This window comes from Ictalurus furcatus, chromosome 18, assembly GCF_023375685.1.
Source record: "Ictalurus furcatus strain D&B chromosome 18, Billie_1.0, whole genome shotgun sequence".
NCBI lineage: Eukaryota > Metazoa > Chordata > Actinopteri > Siluriformes > Ictaluridae > Ictalurus > Ictalurus furcatus.
Window position 1 is genome coordinate 6,379,919 of NC_071272.1, and position 20,060 is coordinate 6,399,978.

The following is a 20,060-nucleotide window of genomic DNA, read 5'->3' on the forward strand; positions in this document are numbered from 1 at the left end:
GAGAAGAGAGGACACCTGAGGGATGGACATGACGGAGAACGTTAGAGGAATGGAGAAAGCCTAACAGGAAGGCGTTAAAGTGTGTGGTGAGCGCAGCAGCGTTACTTAACCAAAGCTTTCCATCATTAAACAGTTCATTCAGGAAGTGAATGGGTCATGACATCACTTCCTCACAGACAGGGGCAGGAAGTGCGGCAACAGCTCTCGAGTTCCTCTGGGGAGAGGGAGCAAAAACTGTGACTATGCAGTGCAGTGATGGAACGAACACACACACACACACACACACACACACACACACACGAAGTTCCCCAAACTAGTCACATTCACTGGAGTGTGACTGTCACACAGTCGGGAAAAGCTGCACCTGCTGTTCAGCCAGCCAGCCAGCCAGCCACCCACCCACCCACCCACACACCACACACACACCACACACAAACACCACAGGTAGCTGGCCTCTGCTTTCCTGTCACCTATACAGCTGTGTCAGAGCTGCAGGGGATTTCAAGTGCCCAGCTGCTGTGTGTGTGTGAGTGTGTGTGTGTGTGTGTGAGTGTGTGTGTGTGTGTGTGAGTGAGAGAGAGAGAGAGATGGGAGAGTGGCAGCTGGAGTGTTTCTCTCCCACTGGTCTGTGTGGCTCCTGGCTGGGGGCAGCTGTAGCTTTTGTTATTGGCAGATAATGGAGAGAGTCTGTGGCTGTCTATGGGGGTGTCAAAACTTTTTCATGTTTTTCTCTCCCCAAACCAAATAATTACTGTGTAAACATAAAACGTCTTCTACAATGATTTGTTACATTTTCAAAGTCTTTCATTTACCCAATAATAAACCAAAAAAAAAAAAGCTGAAGCAGAGTATTTTCCAGCACCTCATGCGAATCCTTCGTGTGAAGCCCACTTCGACGCTCTTCGCTACTTCGAGTGCACTTCTGTCCAGACAGACAGACAGACAGATCCTAGACGTGTTAGTTAATTAAACTGTAGCACTGATGATGATGATGATGACACTAAAGAGAGACAGAGAGAGAAAAAAGTAACACAGAAGAGACACGTTTTCACTTCTCATCCCAGTTTATTTTCAACAGCAGAAACAAAAACAGAGCCCCTCCCCCCTCAAAAAAATTAAATTAAATAAATCACAGAAGCAACGTCTCATTTTAATGTCAATGATATGCAAACATGTCTAATCTGCATTCAGCAGTCTCGGTGACCGGTGAGGTCAAAGGGTACAGGAGTCCTTCTGCGTGTTTGTGTGTGTGTGTGTGTGTGTGTGTGTGTGTAACTGCTGAAAAACCAAACTAAAATGCACAGTTCTCTTTACTGGGAGATCACTGAGAAGCAAATGTGGACGTAAATTAAATAAAAGCCTAAAATTATACAAATACAAAATAAAATAATCATGTTTGATTTGAAGACGAGCATGTGGTGGGTTTTTTTTTTCCTTCTACATTTTTATTTATTTATTTTTACACAGACGTGCTCGTCTTCAAGTCTTCAATTCTTGATGCAAGACAGAAATTATACAAACACAAACCTGCCAGCGGAGATTCACAAACAGGAAACCTTGGAGGCTGTGTGTGTGTGAGCGCATGTTTATATTTATATATATATATATATATATATATATATATATATATATATATATATATATATATATATATATATATACATACAGTATGTGTATGAGTGTACAAGTGAATGTGTTTCCCCCAAATTAACAATAAAACAAGCAGCTGAAGGCTACGAGCTTCTCACCCCGTCTCTGAAATGCTTCCCAACCTTCCCCTCGTTGTGGTAATATTCATATACGTCGTATATACGACTACATGCAGGCCGTTAACAAATGGACAACTGGCTCGTGTTAATCCGATAGCCTAGTACACACGTTTGCGAAGCCCAGAGTAATGGACGATTATTATTAGATACACTGTATATCGTTTAAAACATCTCATTTGTCTGCAAAGAAACCCAATCGACTTCAAATCTTTCTCTTTTTTTTTTTAAAATACACGTTTGAGTAAAAGGTCCACTGCAAAATGCCAAAACACGATGTTTTTTTTTTTTGTTTTTTTTTTTAAAGCCATGCTTCTATCTATTTTTTTTCTCTTCAATCTTCTATTAGGAAGTTGCACTGCAGGGCAAGAAGGGGTGGGGGGGTTGGGGGAATCAAAAGTCCAATCCAAATCACAAAATCTTTTTGAAAGTGGTAATTTGGTGAAAAAAATTCCAACACACACAATTGTGCACTTACACCAAACTAGCGTTGTCGGTCCGTATGGGATTTTGCGTCGTTTTTTTGGGGGGGGGGGGGGGGATCATCGCGGCCAAAAACTCACAATTTTGCTGCAGGTTGTTTAAAAAATTCGTGATGCAACTTTTGCTTTTTTTCAGAAAACTACTCAAATCCGCGAAATCGCGGTCGCACGAAATTGTCTTTTGCAGTGATGTTTGCCGATAAACGAGACCTTTTAGCTGTACTCATGTTCGATGCACGTGACTCGAAGCCGGCTCCGGCTGTCATGATGACGTGTCGTGACGCGTCGTGTCTCGGCCCAAATCTGCGTAAATATCCTCAGAATATCGGAGTTTTTGTGTTAATTTCTGCGATCGCAAAATCGCAGATTCCTGCCGGTATTCTTTAGTGTTGATGAATTCTCGATTCTGATCTGGAAGGTTTCGAATAGGTTGTACGGTTTATATTAACGCGCACAGGAACTTATACGAAGGATGCGCGACATAAACGTGTGTAATCGTTGAAATGGTGAAGTTTTCTGTAAACAGATGTTTATTTATTTTATTGGAAGGTGTCCCTAGTGCTCCAGTGTCAGCGCTTTGTAACAACAATAGGTAACGCTTTACTTGAAGTTTTCAGGACAGACGAGGCTATGGTTTCTCCGTCACAAAACAAGCTGGTGCTGTATAGCTGCTATAAGATAAGCGAGAAAAGGAGCTTGTTTCGTTAAAGTTCCACAAACACTAAACAGATAAAAATATGATGTTTCGGTCTTTAAAAAAAAAAAGATTCGTAGCTAAATTGCTGTGGTGTAAGTGGAATAAAACATTTCCACAATATAACAGTAGGCCACGTTGTTTTATTGATGAACGTTTGGTGTGCGTTAATTCGTGCAGGTTAAATATTTTCACCAAATTATTTACCTTAACTGCTGTACTCGCCAACATTAAGAAGACTATACTTAGTTTTATCCTAAACAGACAGAATTTAGGAGGTGTGTGTCTTGTTAAAAGTCTGGAAAATACCACACATCTTGCAAGGTCATTCATTTTTCCCAAAACATTAAACTCAAATCGTAAACCTCCTACTAGCTGGAGGAGTTTTGCACAGCTACCCAACTCGATCAATTCTCCTTCGTCGTTTTTTTTCTTCTTTCTTTCGCCTTAAAACAGTGCAAAATATTTCCAACCTGTGCAATAGGTCTAGTCCTAAAACATCCTCGTCATGTCACACATACTGTATATACTGCTTTTGAACATACATTAATAATAAAAAAAATTAATAACATATAATACATTACAATAACGTTACAATAAGTATTATACACAGGGATTATCAACGCCGAGCGGTGGACGAGCACTGCGGCGGGAAATAAAAACCTGCAGAGGAAATAAAAAGGATACAACAAAGAGGCCGGGTGCAGCACGCCTGATGCTTTTATCTGAAACCTCCTCAACACACACACACTCCCATTGGGCTGGACAAGAGGACGAGGGCTGTGTGTCTGGCCTTATAGTCTCCAGCGGCCATCTGCCATCCAGAGTCAGGCTGTGGCTTGTGTGTGTGTGCATTTGTTTTAGGGAGACAAAAGCAGGCTAAGCCCTCTGCAGTCTGTCTGCTTGACCTCGACTAGACAGCGCTGATAGGCGACAGCGTGCTCCAGGGACATGATTCGCCAAACAATGACACACACACACACACACACACAAACAGGTCTGGAGAGGGGGATGGAGAGAGGGATGAGGACAGAGAGGAAGGCTGGATGGTTGGCACACGAGCACAAAAGAAAGCGAAGACTGCAAAGATACCCCCGTGTGTTAGCGTTAAAGTGTCTCTTTATAGCTCTCTCACTGGCTCTTTGGCTCTTACACACACCTACATGTGTTTAATGTACGTGTGTGTGTGTGTGTGAGCACGCGCTTATTTCTTGATGAATCCTGACTTAACGCTGCTCATGTTTATGCATGTAGCATGTTTACTAATGTAACAGCAGTCTGGCTTATCATGTCTGAAAGCGGAACATTACCATGCGGCTGTGTAACAACGAGCGCATACATATTCACTCAAATCTGCATAGCGTTAACCTTTCACCTTCGACCCCCAGGACAGCAGCTAGATACATCTGCACTAACACTATTCAGCCACCTGGTTACGCATCCATCCATCCATCCAATAATCCCCTTCTAACCATTCCGCCAACTACACATCCATCCATTCTTTTAACCATCCTTCCATCCATATATCCATCCTTACACACCATTCATTCAGGCAGTCATCCATTCAGGTACCCACTCGTCTGTCTGTCCATCCATTCAGGTACCCACTCGTCTGTCTGTCCATCCATCCATTCAGGTACCCACTCGTCTGTCTGTCCATCCATTCAGGTACCCACTCGTCTGTCTGTCCATCCATTCAGGTACACACTCGTCCGTCTGTCCATCCATCCATTCAGGTACCCACTCGTCTGTCCGTCCATCCATTCAGGTACCCACTCGTCTGTCTGTCCATCCATCCATTCAGATACCCACTCGTCCGTCTGTCCATCCATTCAGGTACACACTCGTCCGTCTGTCCATCCATTCAAGTACACACTCGTCCGTCTGTCCATCCATTCAGGTACCCACTCGTCAGTCTGTCCATCCATTCAGGTACACACTCGTCTGTCTGTCCATCCATTCAGGTACCCACTCGTTAGTCTGTCCATCCATTCAGGTACCCACTCGTCAGTCTGTCCATCCATTCAGGTACCCACTCGTCAGTCTGTCCATCCATTCAGGTACCCACTCGTCCGTCTGTCCATCCATTCCGGTACCCACTCGTCCATCTGTCCATCCATTCAGATACCCACTCGTCTGTCTGTCCATCCATTCAGGTACCCACTCCCTCATACACACACATCATTAATGCATCATTATACGATGTATCCTCTATCCATCCAGTTACACATCCATTCATCCATCTATCCATCCAGTTACACATCCATTCATTCATCCATTCACTCATGCATTCAGTTACCCATCCATCCATCTCTTGGAGCAGACCTTTCCTTCTTACACATAAAAAAGTGTTAGTTTTATCCACAGTCCAGAATGATGAAGGCCTGCAGTGGGCTCCACCAATGTGTGTGTGTGTGTGTGTGTGTGTGTGTGTGTCATGCGGTCAGTTTCTCTTGTAGCACTGAGAGATGAGGGTCTCCCTTAGGCTCCACTTGTGTGTGTGTGTGTGTGGGGGGGTCATGCGGTGAGTTTCTGGATGGTTCTATTGTAGTACTGCGTGGTGAGTGCCTCCAGGGGGCTCCACTGGTGAGCATGCAGCTCGATGACCTCCATGAGCAGCGAGCGCGTGAGCGGAGACTCGGATGGACTCAGCATCTTATCCCTCACTGCGGCTAACAGCTCCATCATCATCTCCGGCAACTGCTCCTCCAACAGCCGCCCGGCGCTCTGCAGCTGATACACACACACACAGAGACAGAAGGAAGAGAGTCATTAGGCCTAACCATGAGGAGACAGAAAGTACAGCAGAAGAGTAGGAAAGTAACAGAGGGTAGAAAAGGAGAGAGAGAGAGAGAGAGAGAGAGAGAGAGAGAGAGAGAGAGAGAAAACAAAAATATGACATCAGAGGAAAGAGAAAGGGAAAAAATAGAAATTAAGAAAAAAGAAAGAAAAGATGAAAGAAAGAACAAAAGAGACAAAAAAATCATGTGATAAAGAAAGAGTGAAAGGAGGGAGAGAAAAACTTTCTCTCCGAAAAAAAGAGAGATGGGGAGTAAGTGTGCAAGAGACAGAGAGATAAAAAGAAAAAAAGGGAATGGGGCTCAGGATGAATAGAGAGGGAAAGGGTGGGGTGAAAGGTCAGAGGTCACGCCTGCATGATGGATAAGAGCAAGCTCTGGGGCTGACTGAGGGCTAGACTGGAGGAGGGAGGGAGGAGGGGGAGAGAGGGAGGGAGAGAGAGAGAGAGAGAGAAAGAGATGCTAGATGAACGAGGGTCAGATGTCAGCACCACAGGAGGAAAAGAAAGCGAGCGTCAGTAACAGACGCCTGTCTAAGAGAAAGACAGAGAGCAGCAGATGTTGGACTACAAGTGAGAGATGGAGAGCGAGCGAGAACGAGAGAGCAAGAGAGCGAGAGAGAGAGAGAGAGAGCGAGAGAGAAAGCTCTAGCCTCCAGTTAGCCAGACTGTCTGTCTCCTTCTGATCCAGTTTACTGGCTTTCTTTCTCCTGTGAGAAGGAGGGATGTGAAGACGCTCCTCTGTCTGGAGCCACACACACACACACACACACACACACACACACACACGCATACGCTAATGGCTCATCCTTATTGTCTCCTTTTGGGTGTGTATCAGAGTGTGTGCATCAGTGAGTGTGTCTGTGTGTGTGTGTGTGTGTGTGTGTGTGTGTGTGTGAGTGAAAGTGCAGATCTACAGTTATATAATGGCTAATTTGGAGATGAACCTTTGATCAAGTGCATGTGGAGAGATTCCTCACCGAGCATGACGTACAGCATCTTGAACATCCTCTCATGAGGAAGAGAACACTTCAGGGTGTGCTTTTACAGGAAAATAATCAGCGACGGGGTGCTGCGATGCTTCCCTACGCGACGCAATTCACGACGTTGCTTATTGTCCAACAATAATTTGCCGATAAGAACGTCCATGAAAGCTATATCCTAACAACGATGAAGAGGCATTCCCTCCTTTCCTGTTTATCCGCATAGGAATAAAACAAATACGCAGGACTGTTTATTTCGGATTTGTGGAAGGAGTCTCCAGTGTCAGTGTCTTGTAACAGCTAGAGGTGAAGCTGCAACTTTTTTTCCCATCACAGGAAAATCTTTACTACAGAAGATTTGACACTTTTCTCGGAACGAACTCGTTCTGTGGACGCTCCGCATCATTTATCGTAACTATTAACGGATGAGGTGGAAGGTTTTAGACTGGCGAAGTCAATCACCAGACCTTAACCCAGTTGAGCAGCATTTCACCTCGTGAAGAGGGACTGAAGGGAGAAACCGCCAGAAATAACAACAACTGAAAGAGGCTGCGGTAAAATCCTGGAAAAGCTACACAACACAAACAAACAAAACAACAATTTGGTGATGTCACTGAGTCGCATCCGGACCATCACCCTCACTCGTTTTCTCTCTCTCATTCTTCCTCCCACTTTCTTTTCTCATATTCTTTCCCACTCTCTCTCCCTCTTTCCCATTCTCTCTCTCCCTCTCTCTCCCTTTCTCTCTCTCCCTCTCTTTCCTATTCTCACTCTCTCCCCCTCTTTCCCATTCTCTCTCTCTCCCTTTCTCTCTCCCTCTTTCCCATTCTCTCTCTCCCTCTCTCTCCCATTCTCTCTCCCTTTCTCTCCCATTCTCTCTCTCCCTCTCTTTCCTATTCTCGCTCTCTCCCCCTCTCTTTCCCATTATCTCTCTTTCCCTCTCTTTTCCATTCTCTCTCTCCCCCTCTGTTTCCCATTCTCTCTCTCTTTCCCATTCTCTCTCTCTCTCTCTTTCACTGAGTCGCAGGCTTGACGCAGTTATTCCAAGCAAGAGATATGCAACCAAATATTAAGTGTCCTTTACATCAAGACTGTTCCTATACTTTTGCTCGCCTAACAATTGTGCGGTCTGATACAACAGGTTTTATGTTGTTTAACACGTCTAGGCGTAAATACCAGGAAATAAAAGCTGAAATCCTAATCTCTCGTCTCGTATCCACCTTTTGATCTCAAACCCAAATGTCTTTGGCGTACAGCGCAAACACATGTACTGGCCTTGCTGTTCCAATAGTTTCGGAGGTGACCATATATTTGATCAGATACAGTAAATACAAATACGTTACGCTTTCAATCTAGCTAGTTAACAGCTAAAACAATCAAATCACCCAAGCATTCGGAACGTGTCTCAGACTGTGAGGTAAAAATCAAAGCAATTACAGGAAATAAAACCCCCGTCAAATTTAGGCAAGACCTTCCTGTTGTTTGGTCTTTTTCTTTCTACAAACACACACTGCACGTCGTAGGCTTGTGATAGTTCTCGCGTATTTATGAACAGACGGCTAAATCGGATGCTGCGCCACAGAGTCCGGTTCTCTAAATGAGGAGTTTGTGCCAGACGTCACCTCATGCGAGTTAATTACTGCTATTCCGCCCGGTTATAACGCAGCTAAGTGCGATCTGCACAGGGACGCTCCTCTCGCTCGCACGCCTGATTACGGAGTCCGGAGACCTGCGTTTTCTTGGTCCTCGCACAGACCTAATTATACCGTGAGAGGTAATTAAGTGTAATTCTGGAGTCTGCTGGAGATCACGGTAAGCTCAGCGCACCAACCTGCACGATCTGGACTCAAATCCGTGTGGAAATGTCGAATGAGAAAGAGGGAGAGAGAGAATGGGAAAGAGAGAGAGAGAGAGAGGGAGAGAGAGAATGGGAAAGGGAGAGAGAGATAGAGAGAGAGAATGGGAAAGAGAGGGAGAGAGAGAGAATGGGAGAGAGAGAATGGGAGAGAGAGGGAGAGAGAGAATGGGAAAGGGAGAGAGAGATAGAGAGAGAGAATGGGAAAGAGAGGGAGAGAGAGAGAATGGGAGAGAGAGAATGGGAGAGAGAGGGAGAGAGGGAAAGGGAGAGAGAGATAGAGAGAGAGAATGGGAAAGAGAGGGAGAGAGAGAGAATGGGAGAGAGAGGGAGAGAAAGGGAGAGAGAGGGAGAGAGAGAATGGGAAAGAGAGAGAGAGAGAGAATGGGAGAGAGAGGGAGAGAGAGAATGGGAAAGAGGGAGTGAGAGAGAGAATGGGAGAGAGAGGGAGAGAGAGAATGGGAAAGAGAGAGAGAGAGAGAGAATGGGAGAGAGAGGGAGAGAGAGAATGGGAAAGGGAGGGAGAGAGAATGAGAAAGAGAGAGAATGGGAAAGGGAGGGAGAGAGAATGGGAGAGAATGGGAAAGAGAGAGGTTCCCATTCTCTCTCCCCTTCTCTTTCCCATTCTCTCTCTCGTTCCCACCCTCTCCCCTTCTCTTTCCCATTCTCTCTCTCGTTCCCATCCTCTCCCCCTCTCTTTGCCATTCACTCTCTCTCGCTCTCATTCTCTCTCTCTCTCTCTCTCCCATTCACTCTCTCTCTCTCCCATTCTCTCCCCCATTCTCTCTCTCTCTTTCCCATTCTCACGCTCTCTCTCTCTCCCATTCTCTCTCTTTCCCATTCTCACACTCTCTCTCTCTCTCCCATTCACTCTCTCTCTTTCCCATTCACTCTGTCTCTCTCCCACTCTCTCCCTCTCTCTCCCATTCTCTCTCTTTCCCATTCTCTCTCTCTCTTTCCCATTCCCACACTCTCTCTTTCCCATTCTCTCTCTCTCTCTTTCCCATTCTTACGCTCTCTCTTTCCCATTCTTACGCTCTCTCTTTCCCATTCACTCACTCTCTCTCTTTCCCATTCACTCTCTCTCTCTCTTTCCCATTCACTCTCTCTCTCTCCCATCCTCTCTCTCTCTCTCTCTCCCATTCTCACGCTCTCTCTCTTTCCCATCCTCTCCCCCCCTCCCTCTCCGACTCTACACATCCCTCATCTAACTCTTCTCATTGTGCATCTCACTTCTTTATTCCATCTACTCTGTTACTGATGAATCTATTGTTGCATGTCCACAGTTCCTCTGTTCTGCTTTCTGAATGTGTGTATGTTTCTCACTAGACCCCTCTTCCCACAGGAAATAGCACTGATCTTGCTGCTGCAGCCTCAGACGTGTCTTCCTCTTGCACAGAAAAACTATTTTTATTATTATTATAATTTTTTTTTTAAATCATTGAACTCACTCACCTCCATCGAGCAGCAGAGCACGGCGTCTTCCTTCACCTCCGCCGACTCCAGCAACTGAACACACAACACAACAGGAAGAGAAGGGTTTAGCAAAGTAATAAACATGAGTCAAGAAATACTTCAGAGAGCGAGAGAGAGAGAGAGAGAGAAAGGCCTCAGACAACCTTTTCTCTAACATGTAGTAAAGTCAGCTTTAAGTACACACGTACACACACCCACTGTATAATATGATGCAGACAGCAAACAAAATTTCCAAAATTATGTTCTGTTTATTTTTTCATTATAATTTATTTCAAACTTACACACACACACACACACACATATACATATATATATATATATACACACACACACATATATATATATGTGTGAGTGTGTGTAAAATAATTCCAAACGGCAAATAATATCATATGTTTTCAGAATTCTCAAAATAAAAAGTAAATTCCCAAAAATGATATTCCAATTATTTTAATTTATTCAAATAAATGGATTTATTATTTTAAATTCACCTTTGGGTTATTTTGTATTTTAAAATCTTCTGTACATTTTGTGCATGTATTAATAATCCTAAACAACTAATAATATTATGTTGTGATTCCTAAACTAGTACATTTCCACCCACTCGTCACAAGTTCATTTCCAAAACCATACATGCTGCTTCTCTTAAAATGACACTTTTGTTTTTTTTTACTTTTAATCTTTAACTTGGCTGTTATTTCGAATTCTTAATATATGCACTAAATATGAAGAGCAAATAACACAATTTAAATATTAAGATGAATAAATGAATAAATATTTAAATAAACGATATTGTTTAAAATGAAAACTGAAACCGATTTACAGTTCAGCAATGCAGTAAAAAGAACAAAATAGTAAGAAAAATACACAAAATATAACAGAATAAATACATTTGTATATCAACGCAACATATTAATTAAATAATTAATAATGTAAATAAATAAATGCATAAATTGTTTGTTCATTTATTATAGTCTTTACTTATTACTTATACTTATTATTATTTATTTATTTTTAAAGCAGTTTAGCAAATCATTCATTTAAACCTGAAACCCGATGACATTGTTCTCAGCTAAATGAATTTCTGACGCTTTCTGGCAAGAGGAGCCGTCAGAGGAGTTCCTTATTTATTCCTTTAAATAAAAATAAACCTGAAAGTTAAAGAAAAATGCTCGAGATACTAGCGATGTGGAAAAAAAAATGGTTAACAAACAACACCACCACAAAAACAATAACGCCTGGACAGAAAGACGAGGAGGAAACAGTGTGTGAGGATTTCAGAGAAACTGGGTGTGTAGGAAAGAGAAGAGAAGCTGAGGCTGTGCTCATACACTTCTGCTTTTTTTATGTAGGAGTTAATGCACACTGACATTATTTCAAGGTTATTTTGCCCAGAATGAATATTTCATAATCCGGGCTGTATAAGAATTACTGAATACGCTTTACCGTGTGTGTGTGTCAGAGACAAAGAGAGAGACAGAGAGAGAGAGAGAGACAGAGAGAGAGAGAGAGAGTACATGTACACACAGTGACTAAAATCTCATGATAAACATCACGCCATTAAAAAGCTAAACTGGTAAGACAACAGGACGTGGAAGCAGACAGACTGCATGAGCATCAAACGTAAACTCCCTGCTGACACAGAAACACAAGTAGTCAGAAAATCTGCCCCCCCCACCCCCCCCACCTCCCCACCTAAATCCTACCACCTACACACACACACACACACACACACACACACACACACACACACACACACACACACACACACAGACACACACAGCTACCCATGCAGATAGACCGAACATAGACACATCTGTATATTATTTATAGTGTTACTGCGTCCTGCTGCGACATCACGTATGTTCAATTCCAGAAATATTGGCACGCATCAAAAGAAGAAACAATTGTACTCAAACAAATAGTCCTAAATCTTCTACAAAGTCTACAATCTAATTATTACAGATACCTTTCCTCAAACAAAAACCCTTCGCATATATTTTCAACAATAAACAACAACAACAACAACAACAACAATAATATCCTGGCCGTTTCCCCATTTCCATACAGTATAAATATGAAGCATGGGGAAAACTAAAGTTGTTAGAGCTTTTGCTAAAACCGACTTCATCATTAATTCCACCAAACACCAGGATAATTTAGCTCAGATCTGGTATACCTCTGCCAGGAGGTTACGACAAAAATGAATTAACACCAACACCTGCAAAAAGCAAAAAAAAAAAACCTGGTTTAAAAAAACCCCCAAAAAACCCCTCACTATTTTTAGCCAATTTCAGTCAGTTTAAAAACGTTCCCGAAAGACATATCACAATACCACAGAAAATGTGTATCATGACAAAATTTAATCATACTATCAATACTATATTGTCATATTGCCCACCACTATATGAACATCAACAAAAAGCCTCAAAGGACACAAACTCAATTCAATTCAGATTTATTTCTATAGCGCTTTTAACAATGGATATTGTCCCAAAGCAGCTTTACAGAAATATATACAGTCAGGATATAGATTTTAAATGTATGAATTTCTCCCTAATGAGCGCGCCAGAGACGACGGTGGTGAGGAAAAACTCCCAGAGACGATATGAGGAAGAAACCTTGAGAGGAACCAGACTCAAAAGGGAATCCATCCTCATCTGGGTGACACCGGATAGTGCGATTATAAATAAATCCCTTCAATAAACTGTGTTCTACGTGGTCAAACAGTGCAATTGTGTAACCAGGAAGTGTATTACAGTTGAACTTCTCCACTGTTCACTGATGGAGACTTGAGTGCAGAATTATTCGTGGCAGTTGCAGTCCTAAAGCTATCACAGCCGCCAATATTTAGAAAAATCGATATTTTGCAACGGCCATCTCTGTCTTTGGATTTGAACCCTATTTAAAGCCTGTGGTCTGAATCAAAGAGAACCGTTCATATGCGCAAACCTAAAAAAAAATGTATATGTAAATATAGCTTGAAAAGTGCATGAAGAAAAAAAAAAGCCAAGATCCTCTACAAGTGTCTCTCGCTTTGTTAGACATCACCGGAAGCGCCGCGTGATTTATTTATTTATTTTTCCCTACTTGGTGAGATGCTTCACCAAATAGTAACTGAAGGCGTGCCAAAAGTTTTCAAAAAAATTATTACTTTCGCACAATTTTATAAAGGAGTGCCAATATTTATGCGGTTCTCTACAATCCAATGGTATTTAACACACAGGAAAGCTCCCAGCCAAGAAAGTGAACACAGCCGTAGTGCTGTCATTTTATCCAAGAGGCTTTGGGGGTGGCAATAATTTTTTTTTGGAATACTTATGAAAAGAAAACCTATGCTTGGGAGTAAAAAAAAAACAAACAAAAAACAACACTTTCAGAACTATATGGTCACAAATACGTTTTACGTTTGCGTAAATATCGCTTATTACATGAAGTCATGTTGGCCTGTTTTCAGAAAGGGCGCCAATATTTACGGAGCAGATCTCGAGCCTGTGATATTTAATAGATGGAAAACGATCCTCTGGAACAAAACAGCAAAAGCTCGATGTGTGGTGAATTAAATTCCATGATTCATTTTTCTTGCAGAGTGAGAGAGCGAGGTGAGTAATGGTTTCTCACTGTGTGTGTGTGTGTGTGTGTGTGTGTGTGTGTGTGTGTGTGTGTGTAGTTGAACGAAGATGACTTTTTGGACGAATTTGGGTGTCGTAGTGTGCGAACATGTCATTTGGCTGCCCACCATCGTATTATTAGCGCTTTTGCCTCAGGGTAGAGGGGGTGGTTGTGTGTGTGTGTGTGTGTGTGTGTGTGTGTGTGTAAAACAGTGAGATGACTTACAGAGCGCTGGGCAGGAAAAACACTCGAGTACTGATACAGGCAGCTCTTTGTGAGAGCGGGGGCCTGCTGCGTCCTGGCGCTCGCCGATGATCAAAGCCGTGATGCAGAGGCCTGGACAGCGTCTCGCAAAAACGTCTGACGGGAGCGAGGAGTCGTTAAAAAAAACTCCACGCGAACCCGAGCACGCACTTTATTTCACACCTCGATCTGATTTAGCACGAGACTCGGAAACTCGAGCACCTGCGTCTGTTCGCGTTTACCGCGGTATCGTTTCAAACCGTTTGCGCACTCCGGCTTCTCTACAGCGGTGGGTGGGGGGGCGGGGTCAAGTGCTAAGCCTGTACCCAAACTGAACCACTCACTCGGCCTGACGCTAAGTATCGACGATCGCAGATATTAGGAGAGGAAAAAAACAGGAGGGAGTATTTCCGTATACGGTGAAGGTGCCAGAGATAAGACCTTAATAATCCCAGTCAGTACGACCGCTACGACTCAGTAACATGCAAACGGAAAGTTGATGGAACCCCGCGAACCGCAGGACGACAGCGGTTCCTGCTGCTTTCAACCGTGAAAGCAGCAGGAACCACAGTTACGAACACAGCGAACAATAAAATGCAAGGAAACGCACCGCGATCATCTCCACTGCTTACTAAGTAATGCCGAGATGCACGTCTAAAAGCGTTTAGACAAATCAAACTCTGGTCAGATGAAACAAAGACACATGCACTACCGGTCAAAAGCTTACACAGAAATGCTCAGCAGAAATGTTCCGAAGAAATGAAACTGGAGATTGTTTGTTTGAGCTGAAATAAAAAAAAGGAAAAAAAAAAAAAAGTTTACACACACTCATGCTTTATTATTATTTTTATTATTATTTTTAGAATAATTTTAGAATAATAATAAAGTCATCAGAACTCTGGAGTAACACAAATGGAACTATGAATTGTGTTGTGATAAAAAATCCAAAATAAATCAGAATAATTTAATATTTTAGCATCTTCAAAGTAGACGCCCTCTTGGCCGAGAATTTCCAGAAATGTATTCTTGGCGTTTTCTCACCCGATTTCTCGAGGAATGCTTTTAAGACAGTATTAAAGGAGTTCCCACCTACGCCGGACACTTATCAGCTGCTTTTCGGAATATTTCACTCCAGGTTTAAAAAAAATATTTTTAGCCGTGTGTTCATTTATGCAAACGATATGGTTTCAAGCCGATCAAGTCAAGGCTTACATTAGTTACTTTATAAGCTTAAATGTACACTCAGGAGCACGAGTAGGCTACGAACGTTTTTTTTTATTTTATTACTATTATTATTATTTAACTTTACAGGATTATCCTGAACACCAAATTCCTTGTTTAAACGCTCGTACGAACGATTTTACACACAAATCCGGCTCCATAAACTGAGGCCCACTATGTGTGTAAATTTGAAGTGGATCTATGCAGTGGAAGTATATTAACCAACAAACATCCCCCCCCCCCAGTTTCCCCTCCCCCCTCCTCCACTGGCTGCATATGTGCTCAGAATATAAAGAACACGTAACATATAGAACATGAAGACGAAGGGCTGTGTGGTCCCTGCTCCTAATCTTGCATGAAATTCATGTGTGTGTGTGTATACGTACGTGTGTGTATACGTGTGTGTGTGTGTGCGTGTGTGTTGAACTTCAGAGCCGAGATCTGCAGGTCTGGTGGTCTGTGTACTGACTGAAGTGGTCCCTCGACTCCGGTCTCCAGGGAGACAGCTGCTTTATGTCCGCCTCGAGACATCCCATAATGACGTCCCTGGAGTGCGGGGCCACGAAAGCTACTGGCTCGGGTTACTCCGACACACATGGCTTTACGTGTCACACTCCGCGAAACAAAGACCAGTACTCCTGGAACGTGGAAAGCAGGCAGACTTCCTCCTCATTACACGCTGAATCCGATGTTCCTGAGGGACACTAACATTAATATTTCCTTCGTTACTATGCCTACTGAAGTTCTGTCAAAGTCAAAGGAAAACACAGCAGGCTGACGCATGATAAATCCTGCATCTCGATGAGCTCCAATACAAAACTTTTTGTTTTGTTTTGTTTGTTGTTCAATACAAATTTTTCAGAAGAGGGTCTTCACTTTCCAGGTTATACACACACACACACACACCCACACAACAGCTTAGATTATGTAAAGAATCAAACACTGTAGTGCGTGCCGTTACAGGAAAATAATCAGCGACAGGCTGGTGTGATGAAGTGGAGTTACTCTCACCACCCTGCAGTTCATTCTTTTCTACTAGCAGCACGTCCTGAAGTGATTTATTCCTCTTACACAACAGCAATTTGCCAATACTAACTGTTTTAAAAACAAAATTATTTATAAAATAAAACACACTTTTTTTTATCTGTTTTTAGTTGCACCCAAAGTTGCGGAATGTCCACAAAACAAGTTGGCACTTACATTACAGCAGCTGTAAACAGTCATTCCCTCACCAGCCTCTCTTTCCCTCATTCTCTCGAAGGTAAGAAGACAAAAACGACAGCTTGATATGAAAACACCAAGGTTTCTGCTTTGGGGTTAGAACTTATTCCTGTCATTTGAGGGATCTGGAGTGAAAATACACTATACAGCCAAAAGTATGTGCACCCCGACCTGCACACCCATATATGGTTCTTGCCCAAACTGTTATCACAAAGTTGGAAGCACACAATGTCTTAGTTCCAGTGAAGGGAAATTGTATTGCTATAGCGTACAAAGAAGCCCAAAACCCTGAACTGGCTAGGGGCCGAAAGTGTGTGAAATAGCTGAACTGGCTAGGGGTAGAAAGTGTATGAAATACCTGGACATGGCAGAAAAGGAAGCTATCAACGGCTGCAAGCAGATTTCTGAGAAGGCAGGGTGTGAAAAACCCTCGAGTGACTGCAAAAGACCTGCAGCAAGACTTGGTGGCATCAGGCACTGAGGTTTCAGTGAGCATAGTATGGGGCATACTAAACCCAGAATGTTTCCATGACAGAACTCCAAGACGTACACCATTACTGACCCAAAAGCACAATCAAAGTCACTCAAAATCATACAAATAAGGCACAGAAGTTTTGGGATTCTGTTCTGTGGAGCAATGAAACAAAACTGGAACTTTTCAGCACGATGGATTAGCGGTATGTCTGGAGGAAGAAGAATGAAGAAAGATCACTCTGTCCACAGTCAAGCATGGTGGTGGCTTGGTGATGCTCTGGGGCTGCTTTGCATCCTCTGGCACTGGAAACCTGCAGCGTGTGGAAGGAAAGATGCATTCAGGGAAGTATCAGGAAATCCTAGGACAAAACCTCATGCCGTCTGTGAGGAAGCTGAAGCCTGGGTGTCACTGGAAATTCCAACAGGACAATGATCCCAAGCATACCTCAAATTCCACCAAGGCTTGGTTGCAGAAGAATCCTGGAAGATTCTACAGGGCCATCACAGTCACCTGACTTGAACCCTCTAGAAAATCTCTGGTGGGATTTGAAGAAGGCGGTTGCAGCATGCAAACCCAGGAACATTACTGAACTGGAGGAATTGCTCATGAGGAATGGGCTAAGATTCTTCAAAATCCTTGCCAGAAGCTCTGCATCTCGTTTGCAGCAGATCATAACAGCAAAAAGGAGCTCTATTAAGTCCTAAAGACGCTTGCCATGAAGGGGTTGAATAATTTTGAGACTGGAGAAGTCATTATAAATTGCATTTGTTTGATTTGTTCATCGCAAACCCCTGAAAGCCTGTACATTTTGGCAATAAACCTGATTTGCAATGGGGGGCTGAATCATTCTGATTGCAACTTTAAACTGTCAAAAAGTGATTTTACTGACTGCCACGTTCCTGGAGGCGGTGTTTCCACACCCACGCTTCTCTGGACTCACCTGTCATGTAGCTACACATCAGGAGCACACACACACCTGTAATTAACAAACCTGTCCTCTTGCTTGCCAAGCACACACACACACACACAAACACACGCTGCACACACTTTACACCTGGCTGCCAGACAAGATGCCATGTAAACACTGTGTAATCTCTCTCTCACTCTCAAACACACACACACATACGGTTTGTTAGAACAGCCATTGAGAGTTCAAAGACAAACGCTAATCTCAGTTTGAAAGAAGTGCTTTCATAGTGTACACACACACACACACACACACACACACACACACACACACAGTCTGCATCCTTAGCCCCAGAGGAGAGGAAGTATAATTACTGGAATTCATTTCCATAAGATTATAACCAAAGGCTAGAAGGTGTTGATTAATTTTCTATTGCAGCAGCTCTGACGGTGGTTCCGGCTATAAGGCAAATCATAGGATTATACCGATGCACTGGTTGTAATACTCTATCGTTTCTATAGTAACAGCACATTCACAGGGAGCTCCACATGAATGGATTAAAAAAAAAAGTTTCTGTGAGGAGACGTTTATTTATTGCCGAGTCTGGAAGGAGTCTCCAGTGTCAGCGCTCCGCAGCAGTCGGTAAGTTTTCTGGACAGACGTTCTGGTTTGTCCACGACACATAAAGAAACATAAAGAAAATGGGGGGGGGGGGCTATTACATGCTTAGTGGATGTTCCACACTATTACATGTAACAATAAATGGATAAAAATACAATGTCTTATTTAAAATCAATTAAAAATAAGTCATCATCGGATCACGTCTGTTAATCTGGAATATGATGTCTGGTTGGAGGGAGGCGTGGTCGCTTAGTGGTTAGCATGTTTGCCTCACGCCTCCGGGGTTGGAGGTTCAAATCCCGCCTCCAGTGTGTGGTCAGAGTTTGCATGGTGGTTCAGGGGTTTCCTCAGTGTACTCCAGTTTCCTCCCCCAGTCCAAAGACATGTGCTGCAGGCTGACTGGCTTCTCCAAATTGTCCGTAGCGTGCGAGTGTATGTGTGTGAGATTGTGCTCTGCCATGGGTTGTGCCCTGGGATAGTATCCAGGCTCCCCAAGACCCTGTGTAGGATGTGCAGTGCGGTGCAGTGCGGTACGATGTCTGTCTGTCTGCCTGCCTGCCTGCCTGCCTGTCTGTCTGGGAGCCATTTGAATTTCTACCCCACTGTCACATACAAACACTTGCACACATATACAGGGGAAGAGAAAAAGAAGAGAAAGATTTGGAGTACAAGAGTCTGCTGAAAAAAAAGGGGAGTAAACAGAAAAGCGTAGTATTTGGGTATTCCCATAGCGATGGATCACAAATCATAAATACTTAATTTCTGCAATTTTCTCCACGACTTAGACGTATTCCAGCAAATAGGGCCGAGCAATATGACTGTATAATATGGATATCGTGATACTTTATTTCACAATATACGTTACTGAGATATTGCCGGTATCATGATACATTTTCAAAACGTTCGTTTATTAATTAAAATAACCGTTACAAAATTAGATTGTAAGCGGCTGATATGATGTTATTAAAAATCAACCCCCCACCAGCCCTTCCTTTTCTGTGTTTATTTCTGTACTGTTTTTCACATTTATTTATTGAAACGCAACACTACTCTTTCGCTGGCAGGCTCTTAGCAAACCTATATACAGTATGATTGTCATATCGCCCACCTCTACTGGCAAGTTCTTAAGGAAAATGCTTGTGTATAAATGACATCCGTGCAGTGCATCATCGCCTATCAGTGTCAGAATAAGGGGAAAATAAGGTTTGCTCTTTTCAATCGCAACAGCAGATTTGTGCCAAAAAACATAGGTTGTTGTTCTGTTTTGGGAAAGCAAGCTTGTAGCAGTGCTGGGATTGAAGATATGGAACCAAAAAACCCTGAAATGAATTAAAGAAGAAAAGAAAAAAAAAAAAAAAAAAAAGATACCACTGTCCTTGAAGTTAATTAAACGTGTCGCTTGCTTCACCCACTTCACATACCCTTGTATTCGAGAGAAAATGAAAAAGGGAAATCTTCTTTATGCTTCTTTTATTATATTATTAGTAATATAATATTACTTTTGTGATGCATTTATTTATTTATATATTTTTAGTATTTATAGATTAAAGCCACACAGTTTAGCTGAATAATGCTCTAGTTTTTCCATAAAACACTATGAAAAAAAAACTAAAAATTTAAGCTAAATCCTATTTAGCAGAAAAATAAAACTTCCAGGTTCGGAGTTCTCTACACCTTACACACGCACACCCAGTATGTCCTGTCTGAGGC

General features: G+C 42.7%; 1 protein-coding gene across 3 annotated transcripts in view; it reads right to left on the minus strand.

Moving 5' to 3' along the window:
- Positions 1 to 1,045: 1,045 nt before the first annotated feature.
- Positions 1,046 to 20,060, minus strand: part of ctif (CBP80/20-dependent translation initiation factor) — a 70,243-nt gene continuing 51,228 nt past the window's right edge. For 2 of the 3 annotated variants that reach the window (XM_053648268.1, XM_053648269.1), the window contains 2 exons: positions 10,033 to 10,086; positions 1,046 to 5,675 (listed from right to left, as the gene is read on the minus strand). In XM_053648268.1, the coding sequence (XP_053504243.1) occupies positions 5,460 to 5,675; positions 10,033 to 10,086 (270 nt within the window). In that variant the 3' untranslated portion in view covers positions 1,046 to 5,459. Of the gene's footprint in view, positions 5,676 to 10,032; positions 10,087 to 18,091; positions 18,969 to 20,060 lie in introns of those variants that run through there. The other variant, XM_053648270.1, reaches the window with a different exon arrangement.